This window comes from Helianthus annuus, chromosome 15 (genome assembly GCF_002127325.2).
Source record: "Helianthus annuus cultivar XRQ/B chromosome 15, HanXRQr2.0-SUNRISE, whole genome shotgun sequence".
NCBI classification, from domain to species: domain Eukaryota; kingdom Viridiplantae; phylum Streptophyta; class Magnoliopsida; order Asterales; family Asteraceae; genus Helianthus; species Helianthus annuus.
The window spans coordinates 153,490,183-153,511,658 of record NC_035447.2 but is presented as its reverse complement, the minus strand read 5'-3'; the positions used below and the strand labels follow the sequence as shown (position 1 = coordinate 153,511,658).

Here is a 21,476-nt window from a genome sequence, read left to right as displayed (position 1 = left end):
GTAACCCCTAGGCCACCCGCATCTTTTGGTCTAGTAGTTTTATCCCACCCAACACATTGTCTTAATACTATTCGATCTTCCCCATAAGAAGTTACATCTCTTGGCCTCCAGTTGATCAATCACCTTAGTAGGAGCTTTAAACACGGAAAAGAAATAAGTCGGGATCTTTTCCATAACCGCCTTCATAAAAGTCAGCCTGTTGCCTTCCAAAAAAGTAGAAGACTTATGGAATTGTTTGAAACAGGAGTGGTTGAGAATACTTGTTGCGGAACTAAACACAAATATAAATCCAAACCTTGTTTGTGTTGCTTCTTCGGAAAGGTTAGCTCACATATCAAGGTTTAAATTGATGGCTTTTTTCTTTTATGAAGAGGTATGGTCCCAAATTCGATGCACACATGGCAGGGACCACACCATCTTTTCCATCTAACATGGCGCCTACATCAGCAAGCGAATCTAGAAGCTTCTAGAAGCTTCTGGAAGATATCAAGGTGGCACAAAAGATGTTCCTCCAGACAAAAAGGACAATACATGTCACCATTAATCAGACGCCATGTGGACCTGCGGCACGATCTAGGAGCAGACCGACAGCTGCAGTACTAATTCTCCTACCTGGGCAAATAATGGCGCGCCACGTCATCCAATATCATGACCACAACAGAGGAGACCAAGAGGATATTCCCCTTGGTCGGACAGCTGGCGTCCGGTGGCAGCTGGCAAGGTCTCTCCTCCCTCCTTCATCCTTCGGCTATAAATAGGACCCTTCATCATTTAGGTTAAACATTCTGCTCTCTTTACATTTCACCTATAACACACACTATTCTCCTTAGAACAGTACTTATTCTCACGCCAGAGGGTGGTCACAAGGAGGACCCCCCCTATTCCCCTCCTTGTGGTGAGTCACCGGTGTTCTGTTTTGCAGGATATCAGTCATCGGCGAGTAGAGAAGAAGATTAAACCCACATACGAGACAACCCAGCTGATTAACCTTAGTGTTAACCAGTGTTTCATCATTTTAAATCTGGATAGATTGGGGATAATGTGTGTGTATTAAAACCCTAGATAAACCTCTTGCTTGTTGGAGAATCGAGAAAACGAGCGAGTTGAAAGAGAGGTTTTTAGAGAGAGAAAGTTAGGGTAAAAAGGTTATTGATATATAGATATAGAGAGAGAAAGAGAGAGACTTACTGAGATAGAGATGTGAAAGAGATGATTGTGTAGTGATTTTTCCACTAATTGCAGGAACCTTCCTCACCAAGTGTATAGAAATAAGTAGCCTTGTTACCATTTCTTTAATCTTTCCTGCAGTTTATGCATAAAGCAACAAACATACAAAGTATACCAAGTTTACAATAACCAAACTGTAATAAATCAACGCCTAATCTTTATCGTATTATCATTTGGAAGAATCATGGCACCCAAAAGGAGAGCCCCACGCCAACGGACAGTTATTCCACCGCACCAATGCCTTCGACTGAGGCAGAACTGAACGCATTGATAGAAGAAAGGATATCGCAAGCCATAGCACTGTATGAAGCGTCGCGTGCCAAAAACAGTGGTAGATACAGGAGCGAAACAATCAACCTATTGATTGAAGGATTGTAATTGTCAAAACTAAATGTTAAAGGGTAAAGGTTAAAAAATTAGTAAAAGACGAGAAAAACCATAATCAACCTGAATTTATACCAACATATGCATTAATATAAACACGTAAAAATGATTATATAGATTTTAGAAAGTTAAAGGGTTGTAATTAAATAAATAATTTAATAAAATTATAAATTGTTAAGATGAGAGCCGGCCCTCTAATAGCTGGGTTCAAGGAAGTTCTCGAAATGCTCTTATGTGGGACAAACGAACCAAAAGTTCAACGAACAGTTCCTGAACCGGTTGATGGGGAGTTGGTTTGTGTTCTTGCAATTAATATATTAACGATCATGAATAGAAGTTGTGTTCATTTATGTCTGTGTTTGATGGTTCATTAAGATTTTAAGTTTTTATATTTTATTTGAATACTTCAAATTTTTCACTAGTTAAATATTTAATAACTATCAACGTATTGTATATTATTCGAAATTTAATATATGTTCATCGTTCGTTTTTTTCATCAACTTTTGTTTATGTCCATGAACATTTGTTTGTGTTCGTTTGTGTCCGTAACCTAAAATTAGCAAATGTACACGAACATGTTGATTTTTTTAATGAACAAATAAGAATAGAAAGACCTGTTCACTTAGTGTCATGAACACTTCATGAATATATTTATTTCATTAACGAACAATGCCTTCTTGATGTTCGTTCAATTCACTTGCAAACCTACTATTATGGTTCACAAGTTGTCATAATAAACATTACACATCATTTAATACAATTATATGAGTTAAATTGGTAGGTTAAACTTTAGTAATATTATTTAACACATTTATATGAGTTAAATTGGTAGGTTAAACTTTGTGAATATATTTAACACCATTCAACTTATACAAAACTTATAGCCGGCAATAGTGTTTGTTTGGGATTGGCTGACTTGGGCGGCCACATGCCACCAATTTTTTTTTTTTTTTTTTTTTTTTTTGCTAAATTACGATTTTTCCCACTTTATATTTATACTCATGCATGACACACCTTTATTGGCCTAACAAATTTACGATTTTATCCCGTTTTAAAACTACGATTTTATCATCAGTTCAAAATTATGCTTTTACCCTCACTTAAAAATAAATTTACGCTTTTACTCCCAGCTAAAAATTTTCAATTTTGCCATCGGTTCAACATTACGATTTTGTCCCGTTTAAATTTACAGTTTTGCCATTAGGTTTTTTTCCTTATAATAACAATTTTGCCATTTGTTGAAAAATATGTTTTTATCCCATTTAAAAATAAATGTACGCTTTTGCTCTCAGCTAAAAATTTCAATTTTGCCCTCGGTTCAAAATTACGATTTTGCCCTGTTTAAATTTACAGTTTTGCCATTAGTTTTTTTTCCTCACACGGGCAAGTTACGATTTTGCCCTCAACCCCATTGGTCCATTTAATTTACGATTTTATCCCTGAAACAAAATTATGATTTCCCCCTCAGTTCAAAGTTACGTTTTCCCCATTATTTTAATTTTTCTAACAAAACTATAAAAGTTTTTAGTTTTAATTGGTTGACTTGATTTAATTTTTTTTTTCGTTTAAAGGAGCTGCTTAACACTCGCTTATTAGTCCTGAAAATTACAGTTTTGCCCTGAGCTCAAAATTATGGTCTTATCATCATTTTAGTTTTTTTCCTAGCAAAATTATAGTAGTGTTTTTTTAATTTATTGAGAACTATTCGGTCATCGCCCCGCAACGCGGGCGGGACATCAAGCATGGCAGGGAATAGTGTTTCCCTGCCATTGGTCGAAATGGGCGGCCGCCCGTCCTCTATTGGACAAACCATTTTATTATTTTATATTCACTTTAAAATTACGATTTTGCCCATAGTTTAAAATTACGCTTTTCTCCCAACTAAAAAATATAATAACCCTTTTGCCAGCAGCTCAAAATTACGATTTTGCCATCGGTTCAAAAATTACGATTTTACTCTCAGCTTTTTATTTTATACCCGCTTTAAAATTACGTTTTTGCCCCCAGTTTAAAATTACGTCTTCGCCCCCAGTTCAAAATAAAATTATGCTTTTGCCCCCAGCTCAAAATTACGATTTTACCCTCGGTTCAAAATTATGATTTTCCCCCTAGTTCAAAATAGAAAAAAAGACTTTACACCCAGCTAAACCGAAAATACGATTTCGCACTCGATAAAAAAAATTACGCTTTTACACTTAGCCAAAATTACGTTTTCGCCCCAGTTCAAAATAAAATTTTGTTTTTCCTCCGGCTCAAAATTACGATTTTACATCAGTTTATTATTTTATACCCACTTTAACTTTACGGTTTTTCCCCCAGTTTAAAATTATGTCTTTGCCACCAGTTCAAAATAAAAATATGCTTTTGCCCCCGGCTAAAATTTACGATTTTTCCCTCGGTTCAAAACTACGATATCACACTCAATTCAAAATTACGTTTTTTTTTTGTCCCCAATGCAAAATAAAATTATTGTTTTCCCCTAGCAAAAATTAGGATTTTACCCTTGGGAAAAAAATTTGATTTTTCCTTCAAGTAAAAATAAAAATATGACTTTGTCCCCAGCTAAAAATCGTGTGAAGGAGCTGCCTAACACTCTTTTTACTTTTTCTTTCTTACAAAACTATGGTACTGTTTTTTTAGTTGGTTAAGAATTATTCGGCTATCGCCCCGCAACGCGGGCGAGGCAACACCTAGTTTAATACATTTATATAGCTCAGTTGGTAGAGCTCCGCTCGGCCAACAATCAACCCTAAATTTAAGAAAAATGAATTAAGATTACGTTTTTAAAACATTTAAACTTAAATCTAAAACATTGTTCCGAATGAGTTATGTTATGTTATGATTAAGTTATCAAGTAACTAATGATGCAATTCTTATTCTTTCTTGAAGTAATATTAATTACTTTGAACATGCGCATTCAGATTCCCAACTTACAAAATTCATCAAAATCTTCATCGATGTAAAGTTGATAACCAGAATCGCACTTAATTTAAAACTAGAGTCGATGAGAGTTCCTGTTATGCAACAACAACACACAATAACCGACCCAGGCCTTGCTAGCCTCGCTTCTTCAAAATAGGTTAACTCACATGTCAAGATTTAAATCAATCCAAATTTGGGTTTATAAAACATATATAAATACAAACCTAAATTTAACATCATTTTGAAGATTGAACAATAAAACTCGATTATAAAAAAATGAACTAAGATTTAAGTTTTTATAACATTTAGAACCCACATCTAAATCAAACATTGTTACCAATGAAATAGCAGTCCATTGACAAAGACAAAACTTTTAAACATCTTGATCTTGAGAGAGGAAGAGGTAAGTTCAAGTCGAGAATAAAAAAAAAAGTTATCGTTAAAAAAAATCAAAGTTTGTTAACTTAACCCACTTATGATATTTTAGAAATAGAAAAAACAGTACTTTAATTAAGAGATATCACCCCAAATTCCTATCACAAGGCGCGTCTAGAAAAACAAAAACCCACGTAAAACACAGGATCTTCACATCGGTATATAAAGCACACTTGACCACCTTAAACCAGTCTCAAACCCTAGCGCGTGTTGTTTCAACTCACACTTCATCAGCAGCAGAGCACGAGCGAACAGACTTCAGATCGATTACTGCCATCTAAATCCTTGTTAGATTCTAGCTTCCCAACATCTTCTAAACCCTAATTTCTTATCTTTTTTTTAATTATTATCCAAAATTTTCATTTTCCCCCTTTTGTTCCAGATTAGGGTTTCTTCAAACCCTCTGTAAACCCTAATTATGTCAGATGTGAAGGCGTTTAACCCCCAGATCTGATTTTAGAGCTCAATTTTTTGAAATTCTAGGGGTTCAATTTTAGGGTTTGTGTTTCTAGGGCTTGAATTTTGGGGGTTTATCGTAGTTTCAAAATTGAAACCCTAGATTTGGTGTACGGGTTCGATTTCTTTTGGGGAATTTGGAATTTGTGTTTTGGTTGTTAGAAAAGGTTTCTAATTTTGGTGAATTAGAGGAAATTTGGTTCTAGGGTTTCGTTTAAAGTTGTGATTTTTTATTATTGTTATTCTGGTGAGGGTGTTTTGTATATGTATGGCTTCTGGGTTGTTATTAGATGCGGATAGAATAAGCAAAGGGAAGAGTAAGTGGGGAGAGGGTAATAAGGTTTACACAAGAAGGTTTAAAAGAATCTCCGGTGCCTCTTCGACCCCGTCTGCCACCCTCACCGCTGAGGTTGTCTCTCTACCAGTTACCAAGTTGGGCGAACCTACGACCCCGAATAACGATCAAACTGTAGGTACGGAACATGCTAATTCGGAAATTCAACAGGTGTCGGCTGTCGTAGAGCCGTCGAATGAGCAACTGGTTGAGAGTCGGGAGGTTACTAGAAACGGGGTGGTGAAACCAGTTGTTGTGGTGGTGGATGGTTTGGTTAAGATTAATTTGAAAGGTGCGAATAAGGATGAAATTGTTGAGCTAATGGGGACGATGAAAGCTGAGCTTGAAAACGTTCGGCGTGTAGCTCAAAAGCTTGAAGATAAAGAAGCCGAGCTAACGGCGTCTTTAAACGTTGGTGTTGGAGGTGATGGTGATGGTGAGGCTTATAATCATTCGCAATATTTGGGCGATGACATGGTTGATAGGAGAGCTTTGTTTAGAGTTAATTCGGAAGTGGGCTCGGTTTCAAATGGCGTTATAAGGCCTTTCCGGCAGTTAAGTGTGTCTGTTGGGAATAACAACCATGGAGTTGGTGAGTTCATGGAGAAAGAGAAGCGAACACCGAAGGCTAACCCGTACTATCAAAGCTCGGAGTTTCTTCTTGGGAAAGACAGATTACCATCGGAAAGCAATAAGAGGCATAAGTCCAACAGTGGAAGGAAGCATAGCAAGGAATCAGATCGTGTCTGGAATCGAACGTTCAAGAGTTGCAACAATTTGTTGCAGAGATTAATGAAGCATAAATTCGGTTGGGTGTTTAACGAGCCGGTTAACGCGAAGATGTTAGGGCTTCATGATTACCATGACATCATTAAACACCCAATGGACTTGGGAACAGTTAAGAGTCGTCTTGCACAGAACTTCTACAAGTCTCCCATGGAGTTCGCAGATGACGTCAGGCTCACGTTCCGTAACGCCATGACGTATAATCCAAAAGGACAAGATGTACACTTGATGGCAGAGCAGTTGTTGAATCTTTTTGAAGAAAGGTGGGCTGTCATCGAATCTGAATTTAATCCGACTTCGAGATACGCAATGATTTACGATCCGAGCACTCCTACTCCCACCTCAAGAAAGGCTCCTCACTTTGCACATGCTCCTTTAATGCTGCAAAGATCGGAATCGGTGAGCGTGCCTGTGGTGAATAGGTCTATATCTGCGCCAACGGGTAGGACACCTGTACCGAAGAAACCTAAAGCTAAGGATCCAAATAAGAGGAACATGACGTATGAAGAGAAGCAAAAACTAAGTACAAATCTACAGAGTTTACCTTCGGAAAAGCTTGACAATATTATCCAGATTATCAAAAAGAACACATCGGTCTCACAACATGATGACGAGATTGAAGTTGATATTGATAGTGTTGATATAGAAACTCTTTGGGAGCTCGATCGGTTTGTTACTAATTATAGAAAGAATTTGAGCAAGCATAAAAGGAAAGCTGCACTTGCTCAACAAGCAAGGGCAGAAGCTCATGATGTCAATCAGACCATGGTACTAATCGTATTTTTTTTATTGTATACTTTAAAGTTTACGTTTTAAAGATGCATGTTTTGACCAGTTGTTTTTGGTAATGCAGAATCCATCAAAATCAAATCCAGATGATCCAAAAGAAGATAAAATAAGTAAGAATTTTCTATAATCACGTGATTTAATGATTTAATGTTATATATCTTTTCTTTCCGTGGTTCAGATTATTTAAAAATCAGTGTTTTTTTGTTATTTAAGCAGAGGAGAATACTATTGCTGGTAGACCCGTTGATCAAGGTGAGAGGGGAGGAGATAATGCCACTAGTTCAAGCAGCTCTAGCAGTGATTCTGGATCCTCTTCAAGTGGTAATAATATCGGTTACTTTTGTTAATTTGTAGTCGGTGTTTTAATTGTTCTAAATCTGATGCGTTAGATGGTATCTAAATATCTATACAGATTCAGATAGTGACAGTTCATCTGAAGATGGGTCAGATGCAGGTCAGTCGCCTAGAAGTTGAACGGCATGGATTAAGCCATTAAGGTAAGCTAATTGATTATCTTTACGGTTTGATATGATCGACCGGTTACTTATATATAAATATATATTGATGCCTTGTTCGTATATGCAAAAATGGTAATGTATGTTACTTTTGCTATATAAGGAAATATTAGTAATAACTGCTTCATTATAGGGTTATATACTTGAGTTGTTAGTTTCGTGTTCACTCTTGTATTTTATTAATTTTATTATCCTTTATAAGTGATAGTAACTTCAAGAAATGAATGGTGATGGATGTTTTTTTTTTTTTTTACAGTTGCAGATTTTAACAACAGAAGCCCACCTAACAAAACATGATTCTGCTATGCATATGATGCTGTGTGCATGGCCGATCCGTATGATCAAGTGGTTACAAACAGAAAGCTCTAAGAAACATATTTTGAGTTGGTCATGTTGATAACTAAAGAAAGATTGTGGTATTTTTTTTTTTTTTTTATAAAGTAGGGTTTATGCTATGGATTGAGTCGCAAATGTGTATGTTTAGGAGCAAAATCTAGTAGGGATTTTGAATGGGTTAGACAACAAGTGTATTTGTTGTAAGTTAACTGAATCTTGGTAGCGTTTAGCCTTGTATAGTTGCCCCGTGGTGTTTTTCTAGTTGGTTAACGGATGTACTTTTGTAGTTCTGTTCTCTGTCCCTTTTTTTGCATATGTAGCATACTAGAATCAAGAATGGAAATGGCTAAGCATGGCAAACAGGCGGGTCTGGTTTTAGTGAAAATGGTTTCGGGTCAAAACAAACCGTTTTCACAAAGTTTCGCTTTAGTTTGGGTCGAAATAGGTTTGGGCTATATCATCAAGTTTGGTGTCATTTTACAAAAAGAAAAGATTAAAGTTTTGTGTCGATTAAAACGTTTTAGTTTAGCGTTGTTTTAGGAAAAAAAATATTAAAATGGGTTTACCTGCTATATATGTTTTATAAGATAACTGATAGAAACAAGTATTGGGCATAGAGACGGATCCCTAACGGAAGAAGCGACAGCAGCACAGTTATGCAATCCTCAGGTGAAGGAGACGGGCGACTAAAAGGAGGATGTGATGAACAATCATTGTGGGTGTTCCTCACAATTACACACTTAATGGTGGAAGATCCTAGCCAGTTAATAAACTAAAATATCAGTTTGATTACCAGTTAAACAGTTATGGAACAAACCAAAACCAAACAATGATGTTTGGTTTATCGATATGACCCGATCAAGGTTTGCGTACATCCTACCTTCCCCAGATCCTAGCCTCACCATGTGTGGACTGGCTGTTGGTATGGCCTAACTATACCATTTTGGTTCAGTTTGTCAGATACGGTTTATCAAAGTTGTATTAAATTTATAGAACCGTCTGCATAACGATTAACACGTTCATAGAACAAATAATGCTAGAACTATACAATATTATTTGCCGATACTAGATTCTCAGATGACACTGCAAATACCATTCACAGTTTTGCCAACAAAACATAAAAGAAACCAAATGAGTGAATGAACAATTTCTTTAATTGAAACAAAGTGGTCATTTAACATAAATGATCATTTGTAGTTAGCTGCAGGGGGCATGTCTCTTCCAGGTACATCCTGAGGAGGCTGGTATGGGTTTTGATTTGGCAGATAACTGTTGGGCCCAGGTCCAGATTGGTACTGCCCCTGTTGCTGGTAGTCAGGGTTGTTTGGCCCATACTGCCCCTGCTGCTGGTAGTTAGGAGCAGCATTATTAGGCATCCATCCACTGTTTGGCCCATACTGCCCCTGATGCTGGTAGTTAGGTGGGTTTTGAGGTCTCGTGTTTGGTGGCCCTGCGTTGTAGGGTGGTGGAGGACTTTGTGGCCCTGCATTGTAGGGTGGTGGTGGACTTTGTGGTGGCCCTCTGTTGTAGGGTGGTGAAGGTGGACCTTGTGGCCTCATGTTAGGTGGAGGACCGTCCATGTTCGGTGGGCCACGGTTGTTTTGCATGTTCTCTCGTCTTCGTTCAAAATTCCTTGGCCTTTCATTGTTGCGTGGCGTATTTCTTTTGTTTCTCTGGTTGGCACGCTCATTGTTTTTGATCCATTCCTCATGGTACCTTGGATCATACGGAACAGCCTTCCCATCGATGAACGGTTCACCTGATTCAGATTCAAACAACATAGAATCATACATCATAACACCAGGTGGTGTATATCAATCAATAAATTAAGATACCTCCATAATCCTTGTTCTTAACATCCAAGTAAGAATCCGGGAGCACCCAACGAACTCCTGGTAATTCTGATTCAAAAGAAATGTTATCCTGTCAGTGTGTGTGCCATGCGCGTGCATTACATATGTCAGAAACTCGCTAATAAAAATACCAAAAAAAACAACTTATTGATGACATTTTAACTTGCTAACTTTTAAACACTAAAAATATAAGATATTCGTATCATCTCCATCGGATTTGTTCAATAAATGGTGTAATTTGTTCAAATACTCAAACCCATTGCTCAATCGATAAGCATATATGTTCAATCGTTGTTCAGATTCGTTCAATCATGTTTGAAAAACTGAGACCCGTTGCAATCAAACGGCAAATTTGTTCAAACACTGATCGACTGAATCGGACACATCACATGCGCTTCATGGAATCACATCTACAACATTGTGTTTCCTTTACCACATCGAGCACATGGCACGTTATGCGTGGCTGATACTCCCATTTTTAATTGAAGGTTGCATTCAATAGAAAAGATAATTTAATAGTTCTAAATTAAATTACCCTTCAGCTTATAAGAAAGTTCTTCAGACACAAGAGCTCCAAATGCATAATAGCATCTTGTCGAAACTGAGTAGATTTTCATCCTTGCTTCATCATAGCTAAAATCAACAGAACAATGGACTCAATCCCAGCATAACACTCAAAAACCAACACAAAAACATAACATAAAACAAGCTTTATGTACAGTACAAATACAAATGCATATAAACAAGCTTCCAAAGCGAACAAAAACCCTAATTAATTATAACAAACAGTTCACGAGATTCAAACAAATACAGTTAATATGAATATGAATAATATAAACGAAACAAAAAACTAACAATGGTGCTCACCTGCCAACAACTTTCGCTAGAGTATTAATATACGATTCAATAATCTCATCTCGCGTAGGCTCGCCTTCAGGTTTATCAACAACAACAAGCCAGTGCTCAAAATCACAACCGTCAAGAAGAATCGTCTCCTTTGGTGGACGATTGGACCAGTTAGGGCTCGAATCGTTTAGAGAAGATGTGGTCGGACGAGATGAGAACGTACGGACATCGGTGGCTGCAACGGGAGACTGGCGGAAATCAGCGGCGGCGATGGCGGCAACAGGGCGGAATCGTAGGAGGTAAGAAGAGGTTGTGGAGGAACGGTGAATTAGGGTTTGGTTGGTGGAGGAGAGGAGTATGCGAAGGAGAGTGCGACTCGCCATTGTTAGGGTTTTGAGTTCTTCGCGTTTGGGGTTTTGGATCGGTATATAACTGTCCTTCAATGAATCCGTAATATCTTTTTATCTTAACCCCTTTAACTTTTAATATTGGCATTTACATCATTTTTTTTAAAACTTTATAAAATGTCATTTTAACACAGTTAGGTTTTTTAAGTTTGAAGTTTACAATTCTTTAACTTAAAAAACACAATTTTCTTACATGCTTATTTTGTGTACGTGTGTTGGTTTACGTTTCGACGAATTTTTTTTAAATTAGTCAGGTCAAATATAATATTTTTTTTACATACGTTTTCAGTTGGTTTACATTTTGAAGTAAATTTTGTTTGGTAATGAATCAGGTCAAATATAATACCTTGCATTAGACGGTATAAATTTGAATTAATTTACGTTTAGACGCCACTACAATGCGTGACGGATAAACTTACTAGTTTATTAACATTCTTCGAAAGGGTATAGCACTATAAATAACCTTGGGGAGATCTTTCCTATCAAAAGTTTGTCACTAGACATGCTCTTTTTTTTTCAAATGGATAAATATAATTCAGAAGAATATGAATATGTGAGTGATTAAGCCCAACCCGGATAACAATAAAGCTGCGAACCAATTTGACCCTGAGTAAATTACGAACTCATCCGCCAACGCACCTGAATAACATAACAAAAGAATGTCATCACCACTTTGGTGGGGTGGTAGAGGCTTTGTGTCTCTTGATTTGAGACCAGGGTTCAAATCCCTGCATTGGGTAAATTGGTGTAATTTAGAAGTAGTTATTATGTAATATTTGCGGTTAAAAAAAACATAATGAGGTAAATTGGTGTAATTTACAGGGGCGGATGTATTATGGAACAAGGGGTAGCCTTCGCTACCGCTTGGTCGGAAAATTTTTGACGTTTTTAGTGTAAATTTTGAAAAAATTTGACGTTTTTTCGATTTCGTTACCGCTTATTTATAAAACGTTACCGCTTAGTCGGAATCCTAGATCCGCCACTGGTAATTTAGTAGTGATTATGTAACTTTTGTCGTTAAAAAAACATAACAAAAAAATGTTGTTATCGAAGACGATGTCAAATTTGAAATGTCTAAAATACCCTTTATCATAGAGCACAAAAACCAAAATTAATTGTATCCAAGCTTCGAATCTTGCCGGATAAACAAACATTGCTACAGCCTTCACGACACTACTACATGTTTATATGCAATATCTAACAAATGGATTCCACAATTTTCTCTTATGAACCAGGAACCAAAACAAAACATAACATGCCAACAATGATATTTGCATTTATCTACAAAAAAAAATGACACATCTACATGCTTTCAAATCAAACTCTTTTCACGACCATCATCGTTCGGTGATTGTTGTGAAGGTCATATTGGCATATGATGTGGTCGTGTTTCCATATGACTGAGATTCGTCGGGTTTTCTTGAACCACTAGATGATGTACCCGATGTGTTATTTTTCATGGTTTTATAAGTCACTAGTTCAGATAATAATCCCGGGTCAGTTAAATCCTTTTCATTAAGCTCCATCTCATTATTTAACATTTTCATGACGGCTGACATGGAGGGTCGGATTTTGGGCAGACTTTGAGTGCAAAGAAGACCAATTTTTAAGTAACGACAAGCTTCATCGATATCAACATCTTCCATTGAAGTATCAACCAACCTTTCTAACTCCCCTTCTCTATATAGATGCCATACCTGAAAACAATGGTAGAGTGTATTAGCCATATCACTATGACATGTAGGGGTGTGAATTTCTGAAACAACATGAAACTAGCATGAGATCCGCAAGTTTGAGTTTAGTCTAAACAATTTCGAGTCAAACCCGCATATACATGTAGCTAAATGGGTCGTGTTCGGGTTGACCTTGCATGTTCACAGGTTGACCTGTTTAGGTTTATACTTATTTTTTTAAGAGTAAACTTCCGTTTTGCTCCCTGTGGTTTGTTCACTTTAACGGTTTTGCTCCAAACCTTTAAAAATAGCCATTTTACTCCCTGATGTTTCGGTTTTTTTGCCAGTTTGCTCCCCGCCTCTAACTCCATCCAAATTGTTTGTTTTTCCATTTTGCTCCCCGCAGGGAGCAAACTGGCAACAAAACCAAAACATCAGGGAGTAAAATGGCTATTTTTAAAGGTTTGGGGCAAAACCGTTAAAGTGATCAAACCACAGGGAGCAAAACAGAAGTTTACTCTTTTTTTAATATGTGTTTTACGCTGTAACTTAATTTTTTTGGTATATTATCTCAAGATTTAAAAGATAAAAGAGACACGCGCAAACGATAACACATATAAAACATTTAAAAAATAAATTAAATAAAATAAAACTTCAGGTTAAACAGGTCTTTTTCATGTCAGCCCGCAAAACTGGGTGATGTGTCTTGACACGGTTTTCATGTTCGTGTAAATTTTTGGGTTTGATCCACCAACCCACTAAAACGACCCGCTTAACACCCTTAAACTGTCATATTACTGATTCATGTCATGTATTTATCGTCTGTTATATTTATGTATTAAGCGTGTTCCTATTACTTCTGTTTTATACTAATGAAATCAAGCAAGATTCTTTTCACCTAATTACACTAAAGGATATTTTCCTCCGTCCTATGAAAATTACAATGCTCGAATCAACACGTATTTCATGAAAAAAGTTTACTTGTTACTTAAATGTCTTAAATACCCTTTCATAATGACAAAATATGGAAAAATCTTTTGAATATAAATCAATATTAACAATTGTAAGTGCCAAGGACAGCATGCAAGACAAAACAACGGCAACACACTGTATAGTTAAACTAGTTTAGGAATAGAAAAGTTGAAAAACCAACTTAAGTCAGAATTAAGATATGCATACCCGTTCAAGAAGATACTGTTCTTCAACGGGTAACCGTCTGTTTTGGTTGGGCCTTCCAGAAACGATTTCTAAAAGCAAAACACCAAAGCTATAGATGTCTGCTTTCCTTGTCAACTGGCCTCTTATTGCATACTCAGGGGCCAAGTAGCCTCTGCAATAGATTATTACAAACATAAAAAAATTAGATGTAAATTACAAAGATAAAAAAAATTAGATGTAAAATTAAAATTGATTGTTGACAATATTGTTTAGACATGCTTTAGTTGTTTGAAATTGTAATAACATGAGTCAAATGAGCTTACTGAGTTCCTGCAATCCGTGTGCTAACATGAGTCAAATGAGCAGGGAAAATCTTTGCTAGACCAAAATCTGAAATTTTTGGTGTATAATCTTCATCAAGCAAAATATTGCTTGCCTTGATATCCCTATGAATAATATGAGGTTGCACTTCCTCATGAAGATAAGTAAGCCCCTTTGCAACACCTATGCATATCTTCCTTCTTACTTCCCACGTGAAACTAATGCTACAATAACCGCTCCCTATACATGATGAAACCAAAAAGATATTATAAGCGGCATTTTACTTGGTCCCATAGGTTAGCACGGTATTGGCGGGAGGCGAAAGTATTCTGGTGACGGATTCTCAGGGTTATTTAAAAAATGTAAAAGAAGGTTTGCAATTTGTAATTACCAAGTAGGGTTTGATCTAGACTACCATTTTTAAGGTAACCATAGACCAAGATTCTATGATCTTTTTCCACGCAATAACCATGCAACTTCACTAGGTTCTCATGGTGTATATCTGAAATAACGGTTATTTCATTCACGAATTCCCGCAAGCCTTGCCTTGATTCAGCAGAGAGAACCTTTATAGCAACTTCTGAGCCATCCCTTAGTACTCCCTAAAGATCATGTAATTTAGTAATATTTAAACACACGTGAAGACAAAAGTATTTAAAAGTTACCTTGTAAACAGAACCAAAACCTCCCTGCCCTATCTTACTTTCTGGTCTAAAATTAGCAGTAGCAGCTTGAAGATCTCTATATTTATATAATCTCATATTCTCAGCATCCAAAAGTTCTGCAACAAAATAATATCTAATTAACACTCACTCACTCAGAAAAGTTCATGTGTAGAAGTTTTCATTTTGATTGTCGCGAAACAGATTATCTCATAAAAAATCCCCATATGCTTGATATATCTCAAGGAAAAAGACGAAGATCAATGTACACTCATGAATGGAAAGTTCATTAATACACGCACGTGCATAGAGTAAAAAATTATTGCATACAGTTACAAATTTAGAAGGTGGTCATTGTCTTACCTATACTAACATCAACATTGCTTCCGTGATTGTTTGCTGAAATTTTCCAAAAAAACGGTTAGCATTGAACAAGGATGAAACTCTACTTAAGCATCGAATTAATATTATTAACCATGTACCTCGGGGGTTAACACCGCCAGTTGGGGTTGGGGTAGTCGCCTTCCCAAAGCAGCAACTGAACTTAGTCATAACAAGGTTTTCTACTTTTCTCTACGTCGGTCTACTAGTAGATTATGTCAAATGCCAGTGATGCCAAAACTGACTCTGTAATCACAAAAAGATGCAAACAGAAATCATGACCAAAATATTTATTATAAAGCATCATTCTACAAAAACTCAAAATTATAAAGTATCATCATCAACCTCATAAATATACGGACGAGATATACCATACATGATACAACCGCATCATGCTACAAAAACTCAAAATTAGGGCTACAACAACATAAACATAACCAAATCACCTCTAACAGTCACATAAGCAAAGCAATACTTATTGCATTAGCACCATACTAATCATGCGGTATGAACATATAACTCTCAATCCCAAAATTCTAACTAAAATTAGGGGTCGACAACAACACAAGCAATGTAATCAATTCATCCTAATTGCATTAGCATCTTGAACAGGATCACACGCAGTTATTGGATGTAATTTTCTGTCCATGATTCATCAAAATATAGCTAAAATTTCGTTTAATACAGTAAAACTAACCAAATTCAAAGAGATTATATAACATTTAAGGCGAAATTCGCATACATCGAGCTGATGATTTGAGATCCAGATCAAAACAAAACAAAATAAAAATAAAATCATATCATATAAAATCAAATTTGGAAGAATTAAATCGTACAGCTGAAAACCGGAATATGGTCGAAGACGTGAAATATTCCAACAGAAAACGTCATGTAAAGAGTAAAGGAATAACAATAAGATGAAACTAAAGGAGTGATTCGGTGAAGATGAATGGATGGAAGAAAATATCTCACCACTGGAGTTCTGGAACGGAGGTGTGAATGGGGGAAATGTCAATGAAGAAGACGGAGGACGTTTTGACCGGAGTGGCGTCAATTGACTTTTCACAAACGACTCGCTCATTCACATGGCCTCGTGTTGGTCAGTCAAGCACGCACTCGCAAATAAATTATTGAGTTAACTTTTATTTTGCTATACGTGGTTTAACATTTTAACGGTTTTGTTACAATAGTTTAAAAATGGTCATTTTTCTTCCTGATTTTTCAAGTTTGTTGCCAGTTTGCTCTCCAGCTCTAACTCAGTTAAAGGTTTATTTAGGTGAAAAGACTTACATGCCCTTGCTTGTGACATCTGTGCTTGTAATCATTGTACAAACTCTGAATAGTTCAATTATCAATAAAACAATGTGATTTGATCCCAATAATTGTTTATTTATGTTTGACATTTTGCACATTTTGATTTGTGTTCGATTTTAAATTCTAAATCGCTTTCTGGAAAGTTATACGCAAACTGATGCGTAAACGTAATCAGTTTAACGCAACAAACACTCCGGAACATCAACATATGCTTAACGTACCTTAAATAACCTTTACATAACTTAGAAATAAGTTTTAAAGTGTTTGGTATGGCAAAAACAAGTTTATTCGACTACAGGGACTATTTGCGTCAAACTGCGAAAGTATGTCGATTCGTATAGTAATGTGCGTTCCGGAACTTGATCATAAGTTAAACATACCATAAATATCCTTTACATAGCTTAGAAATAGGCTTTGAGGGGTTCGGTATGCGAAAATAAACTTATTTGATCAATAGGGACTAAAAGCGTCAAAAAGTGCACAAGTTTGCATTTACGCGCATATCTTACGTTCTGAACATATCCGGACATCCAAAAATTTTTGTAATCATTAAAATATCTTATTTTAGTGTTTGGAATGCTAAAATACCATTCGTCGCGTAATTTGGATCGTTTTTCGCGTCTGTTCGTGTTTCGTCGTAATTAACCGAACAACGTGATCGTACGACCAAACGAACCGACATCCGAGATGTTTTCAAGCATATTTCATGTTCCCTATACTTTCAAATCATTATTGAGCCTTGAAATGGGTTAACGGGGCTTACACGTGTCAAAAATGGGCTTAAATGCATGCAGGGACCAAAACTGTAAACTTTGAAACTGTTTCTGATCTGCTGCTCGCTCGTGGGGCGCGTAGACTCATGCTGAGTCTTACGCGGGGCACGACAGCCCCTATCTGGGCAGAAAATCAGTTTTCAGCAAATAGCAACTGATCCTTGGGTTTTAGACATGGTTTTAACACTTTATGGGCTGGTATTTGGACTCCCTTAGTATTCTAAACAGTGGGTAACATATGTATGGCCATGATCAACTCTCGAAACACTTGGAAAGATCCTAACGGTTCTTGAATTCCTATATAAACCCATCAATTTGTCCTTTTCAAGTTGCTCATTCAGAATTCTCTTCTTCATCTGCTCATTTGGAGCTATCCCTTCTGGTTGAAGGCTCCATTCTTCAAGTTTTCTTGTTCTTGATCCAAGCTTGGACCTTTTGTAAGCTTCTTTCATGCTTATTTATGTATTTAAGCATGAAAGTCAAACAGTGTTTGACTTTCTGCTTGGACCATTAATTGGTCAACACAAATTTCGTTTGAACTTTGCAACGTGAGCGTAATCACGATGGTTATAGTCCCCTGTGACTATACCTACTGATTACCACGTTGATTAGGCGTAATGACGAGTCAAAGTTTCGGTCAAAATACGTATTTATGCGTATTTTGCAACGAAGCAATTTTTGGGTATCAAAACACTTGTTTTGATATCAAACTTGTTTTCTAACTTAGTTAAACATGTTCTAACATGTTTAACTCGTCACTTTTAGTTTAGTGCTTGTTTAGGGTCGTAAGTTAAGCGGTCTAAACAACCACTTAGACTTTCGAACCCGACCCGTTTGGTCGATCATTAGGATCCGACCAAACATATTTTATGGCCATAGTTGTATAGGGAAAAACCTTCCGAGGTTATACCTTATGGTCACTTAGTTTACTTAGTTGTATGATAGGTAGTTTATATGCCTTAGGAAAATGACCAAAATGCCCTTTTTGCGCATAATTTCATTTTAAGCATATGTAACTTAAATTTTGTCACTTAAACTGATTATTAAACATGTTAGGGCATATAATACTTGGCCTAGGACTAGTTAGGCTATTCGTTTGCGCTTTTGCGCAAATGACGCATTAAAATAGCGTAAGCTACCTAAACGGGTCATAACGGGTCATAAGCACTTAGGTTAGGTTCCGATTTAGAATGTAGGCTTTGTTAAACTATATCACATGAGTTCCAATACTCATTTGGTTTACGAGACCTCATTCTATCCGATCTCCCGATTTAGGTCCGGTTTATTAACATAGTTACCTATATTAGGTGCCGTTTGATTTCCGTGATCCCTCAAGCATTGTTTGATTGTTATTTCAAGACTATAAGCAATATCAAGTGAGTACATAGTCCCATTTTTTACTGTTTTCAAATATTTTGGGGTGATACACATGTGCCTACTTGTTACTTTAGTGCTTTTCGTGCTTTCATGACATATATTTGCTATATTCATTAGTACGCATATAGTACATGATTGAATTTATGCTTTGCTATGTATGTATGTATGTATGTTGATTGAGCATACTAGCACTTCGATTTCATAAACACATTTGTTTCATATGTTTAAATCAGCATATGTACACATTGATTTACATTGCATTTTTGCTATGTATGTTCACGTAGCATACTTAGTACATTGATTTTTACATGACATGCTTACATTTGGTATGACATTTGGTTTGTTTAACGGGTCAAAAATACATTCATTAACACTGATCACGCCGCTCGGTAGTAAGTAATGGTACCATAGGAATTGACAACTCCCGCTCCTAGAATCCTAGGTTTATTTGGATGTAAGGAATGACAGGATCCGATATACATAATTAATAAACCTTTAACTTGTTAAGGGTTTGTCGGCCATTCGCAAGGCTTGAATGTATGCGATAAACATTACCGCATATATGTTTATATCAAAATAGCATTGATTTGTTTTTGCAAAACATAACATTTTGATTTAAACTTAGATTTATTCAAAAGCTTTGTTTTGTACATTTTACATACGGGGTTGAGTAAATTCTTTTATTCACCATACATAACATTTGATTATACATTGATATTTTACATACAGGGTTGAGTAAACACCTTTTTATTTACCGTACATGATATTGTTGTTACTTGACATTTACTTTACAAGACATTTTTGGTGGTTTGTGTATAAGTGATTTAAATAACGAAAGGTGTGTAATATGATAAACGCATGGTGGATACGCCGCTGGTACTTCCTATATATAAATGCTTTTATAATATTACATATCGTAGCGTTATCTAAACCACTTAGACAAATACATGATACATTTTATACAAACGACACTTTTTCACAAGACATTGATTTACAAACGACATATTTTATATAAACTCATTTTACTTGGTTATTCATTTAACCTTACACCTTTCTTTTATAACATCTGATTTCCTTATCAAATTTCGTATGATTTATAAAAGAAAACACTTTTAATAAGATTCATGACTAACTTTTTGGTAAACACTTCTTTTAACTTACAAGTCATGAATCGTACTTCAACAAAACCTATGTATCTCATAGGCATTTTTATGCTGGCGTACTTATTTTCACATATGTTTTCAGGAGCTAATGCATAGGGTTGATCAAGATACACTTAGGCGGACTCGGGCCTTAGTTGCTTAAAAGATGCAAGAATAGTTAAACTTATGTTGTATTTTCTTTAATTCCCAAGACAATGTAATCATGTTTAATAAATAAAACCAAACTTTAATTACCATGGTTATGAAACAATAATTCTGTTGCTCCACTCCCCGATGTTTCCGCCGCCGTTTGTTGTTTTACGCAGTCGGGGTGTGACATTGCTTTTATCTATAAAATTACCAAAATACCCTTCTACTTAATAGATTTTTTGGATGGAGTTAGAGGCAGGGATCAAAATGATGATAAGTTAGAAAGATCAGGGAGGAAAATGGCCATTTTAAAACTATTGGGGTAAAATTGTTAAAATGACCAAACAACAGGGAGTAAAACGGAAGTTAACTCTAATAATAATATACTAATGGTAAAAAAAAAATTAATAATAACATTTTTTATATATATTAATATTAGTATGAATATTATCAATATAAATATAAATATAAACATAAATATAAATATAATAATAATAAGAGTAAACTTCCGTTTTACTCCCTGTGGTTTAGTCGTTTTAATGGTTTTGCCCAAATCCTTAAAAAATAGCCATTTTACTCCCTGATCTATGAAGCTTATCTCTATTTCACTCCCCGTCCCTAACGCCATCCAAATTGTTTGTTAAAAATAAGGACAATTTGGTAATTTTGCATATAATGAGAAGGGTGTTTTAGTAACTTTACAAAAAGAATTTAATTGTTTATAATTATAATCATTAAATTCATTTTGAACTCTCGCTCTCTCATCACTTTCTCCCCTAGGTATTCTCTGTAATACATTCTGCCTCCACCCCACCAGCAAACCATCATCACCACCAACACCCATCAGTCACTACCAGCTAGACCTAGCTGCCATCATTAAACCCTAGATCAGCCCATTCTGTTGTCAATCCTTAAACCAACTCTCTCTACTCACCGCCAATTACCACCGCCCTAATATCACAAACCCTAGATCAGCCCACAACCCTCTCTAATTACAGATCTGAACAAAAAACCCCTCACCAAAAGCCCACCCCCGCCCTACTCCACAGTCCACGCCCCCTCACTTTCTCTCTCTCACACACAGGACCACAACCTCCACCACTAAATTTTCCAGTAAACCATCATAACCATCACCGTCGGACCTAACCATCACCACTAATCTCGTTTTTTGTTTCAAAAATTGTTTACAAATCTTGCTTGTGGTTTCAAATTTTGCACGTAGATCTGCTCTAGAG

At 36.2% G+C, this 21,476-nt stretch overlaps 3 protein-coding genes across 5 annotated transcripts; 1 reads left to right on the top strand and 2 right to left on the bottom strand.

The window, feature by feature from the left end:
- Positions 1–5,073: 5,073 nt before the first annotated feature.
- Positions 5,074–8,474, top strand: LOC110912863 (transcription factor GTE4). Of its 2 annotated transcripts, none has more exons than XM_022157689.2 (5): positions 5,074–7,312; positions 7,398–7,443; positions 7,550–7,654; positions 7,746–7,830; positions 8,105–8,474. In XM_022157689.2, the coding sequence occupies exons 1-4, from the start codon at positions 5,693–5,695 to the stop codon at positions 7,805–7,807; spliced, it is 1,833 nt and encodes a 610-aa protein (XP_022013381.1). In that variant the 5' UTR covers positions 5,074–5,692; the 3' UTR covers positions 7,808–7,830; positions 8,105–8,474. The 2 variants fall into 2 exon arrangements, with proteins under 2 accessions (XP_022013381.1, XP_022013380.1); XM_022157688.2 differs by having other exon boundaries at positions 7,547–7,654.
- A 686-nt stretch (positions 8,475–9,160) lies between these two features.
- Positions 9,161–11,313, bottom strand: LOC110912862 (multiple organellar RNA editing factor 8, chloroplastic/mitochondrial). Its single transcript, XM_022157687.2, has 4 exons — positions 10,905–11,313; positions 10,573–10,670; positions 10,020–10,085; positions 9,161–9,943 (listed from the first exon to the last, which is right to left on the bottom strand). The coding sequence occupies exons 1-4, from the start codon at positions 11,264–11,266 to the stop codon at positions 9,372–9,374; spliced, it is 1,098 nt and encodes a 365-aa protein (XP_022013379.1). The 5' UTR covers positions 11,267–11,313; the 3' UTR covers positions 9,161–9,371.
- A 1,050-nt stretch (positions 11,314–12,363) lies between these two features.
- LOC110912861 (cold-responsive protein kinase 1) lies at positions 12,364–16,589 on the bottom strand. Of its 2 annotated transcripts, none has more exons than XM_022157685.2 (8): positions 16,458–16,589; positions 15,587–15,731; positions 15,468–15,503; positions 15,108–15,223; positions 14,834–15,044; positions 14,445–14,682; positions 14,143–14,293; positions 12,364–12,987 (listed from the first exon to the last, which is right to left on the bottom strand). In XM_022157685.2, the coding sequence occupies exons 2-8, from the start codon at positions 15,654–15,656 to the stop codon at positions 12,628–12,630; spliced, it is 1,182 nt and encodes a 393-aa protein (XP_022013377.1). In that variant the 5' UTR covers positions 15,657–15,731; positions 16,458–16,589; the 3' UTR covers positions 12,364–12,627. The 2 variants fall into 2 exon arrangements, with proteins under 2 accessions (XP_022013377.1, XP_022013378.1); XM_022157686.2 differs by having other exon boundaries at positions 16,322–16,463.
- Between the last annotated feature and the right edge of the window lie 4,887 nt (positions 16,590–21,476).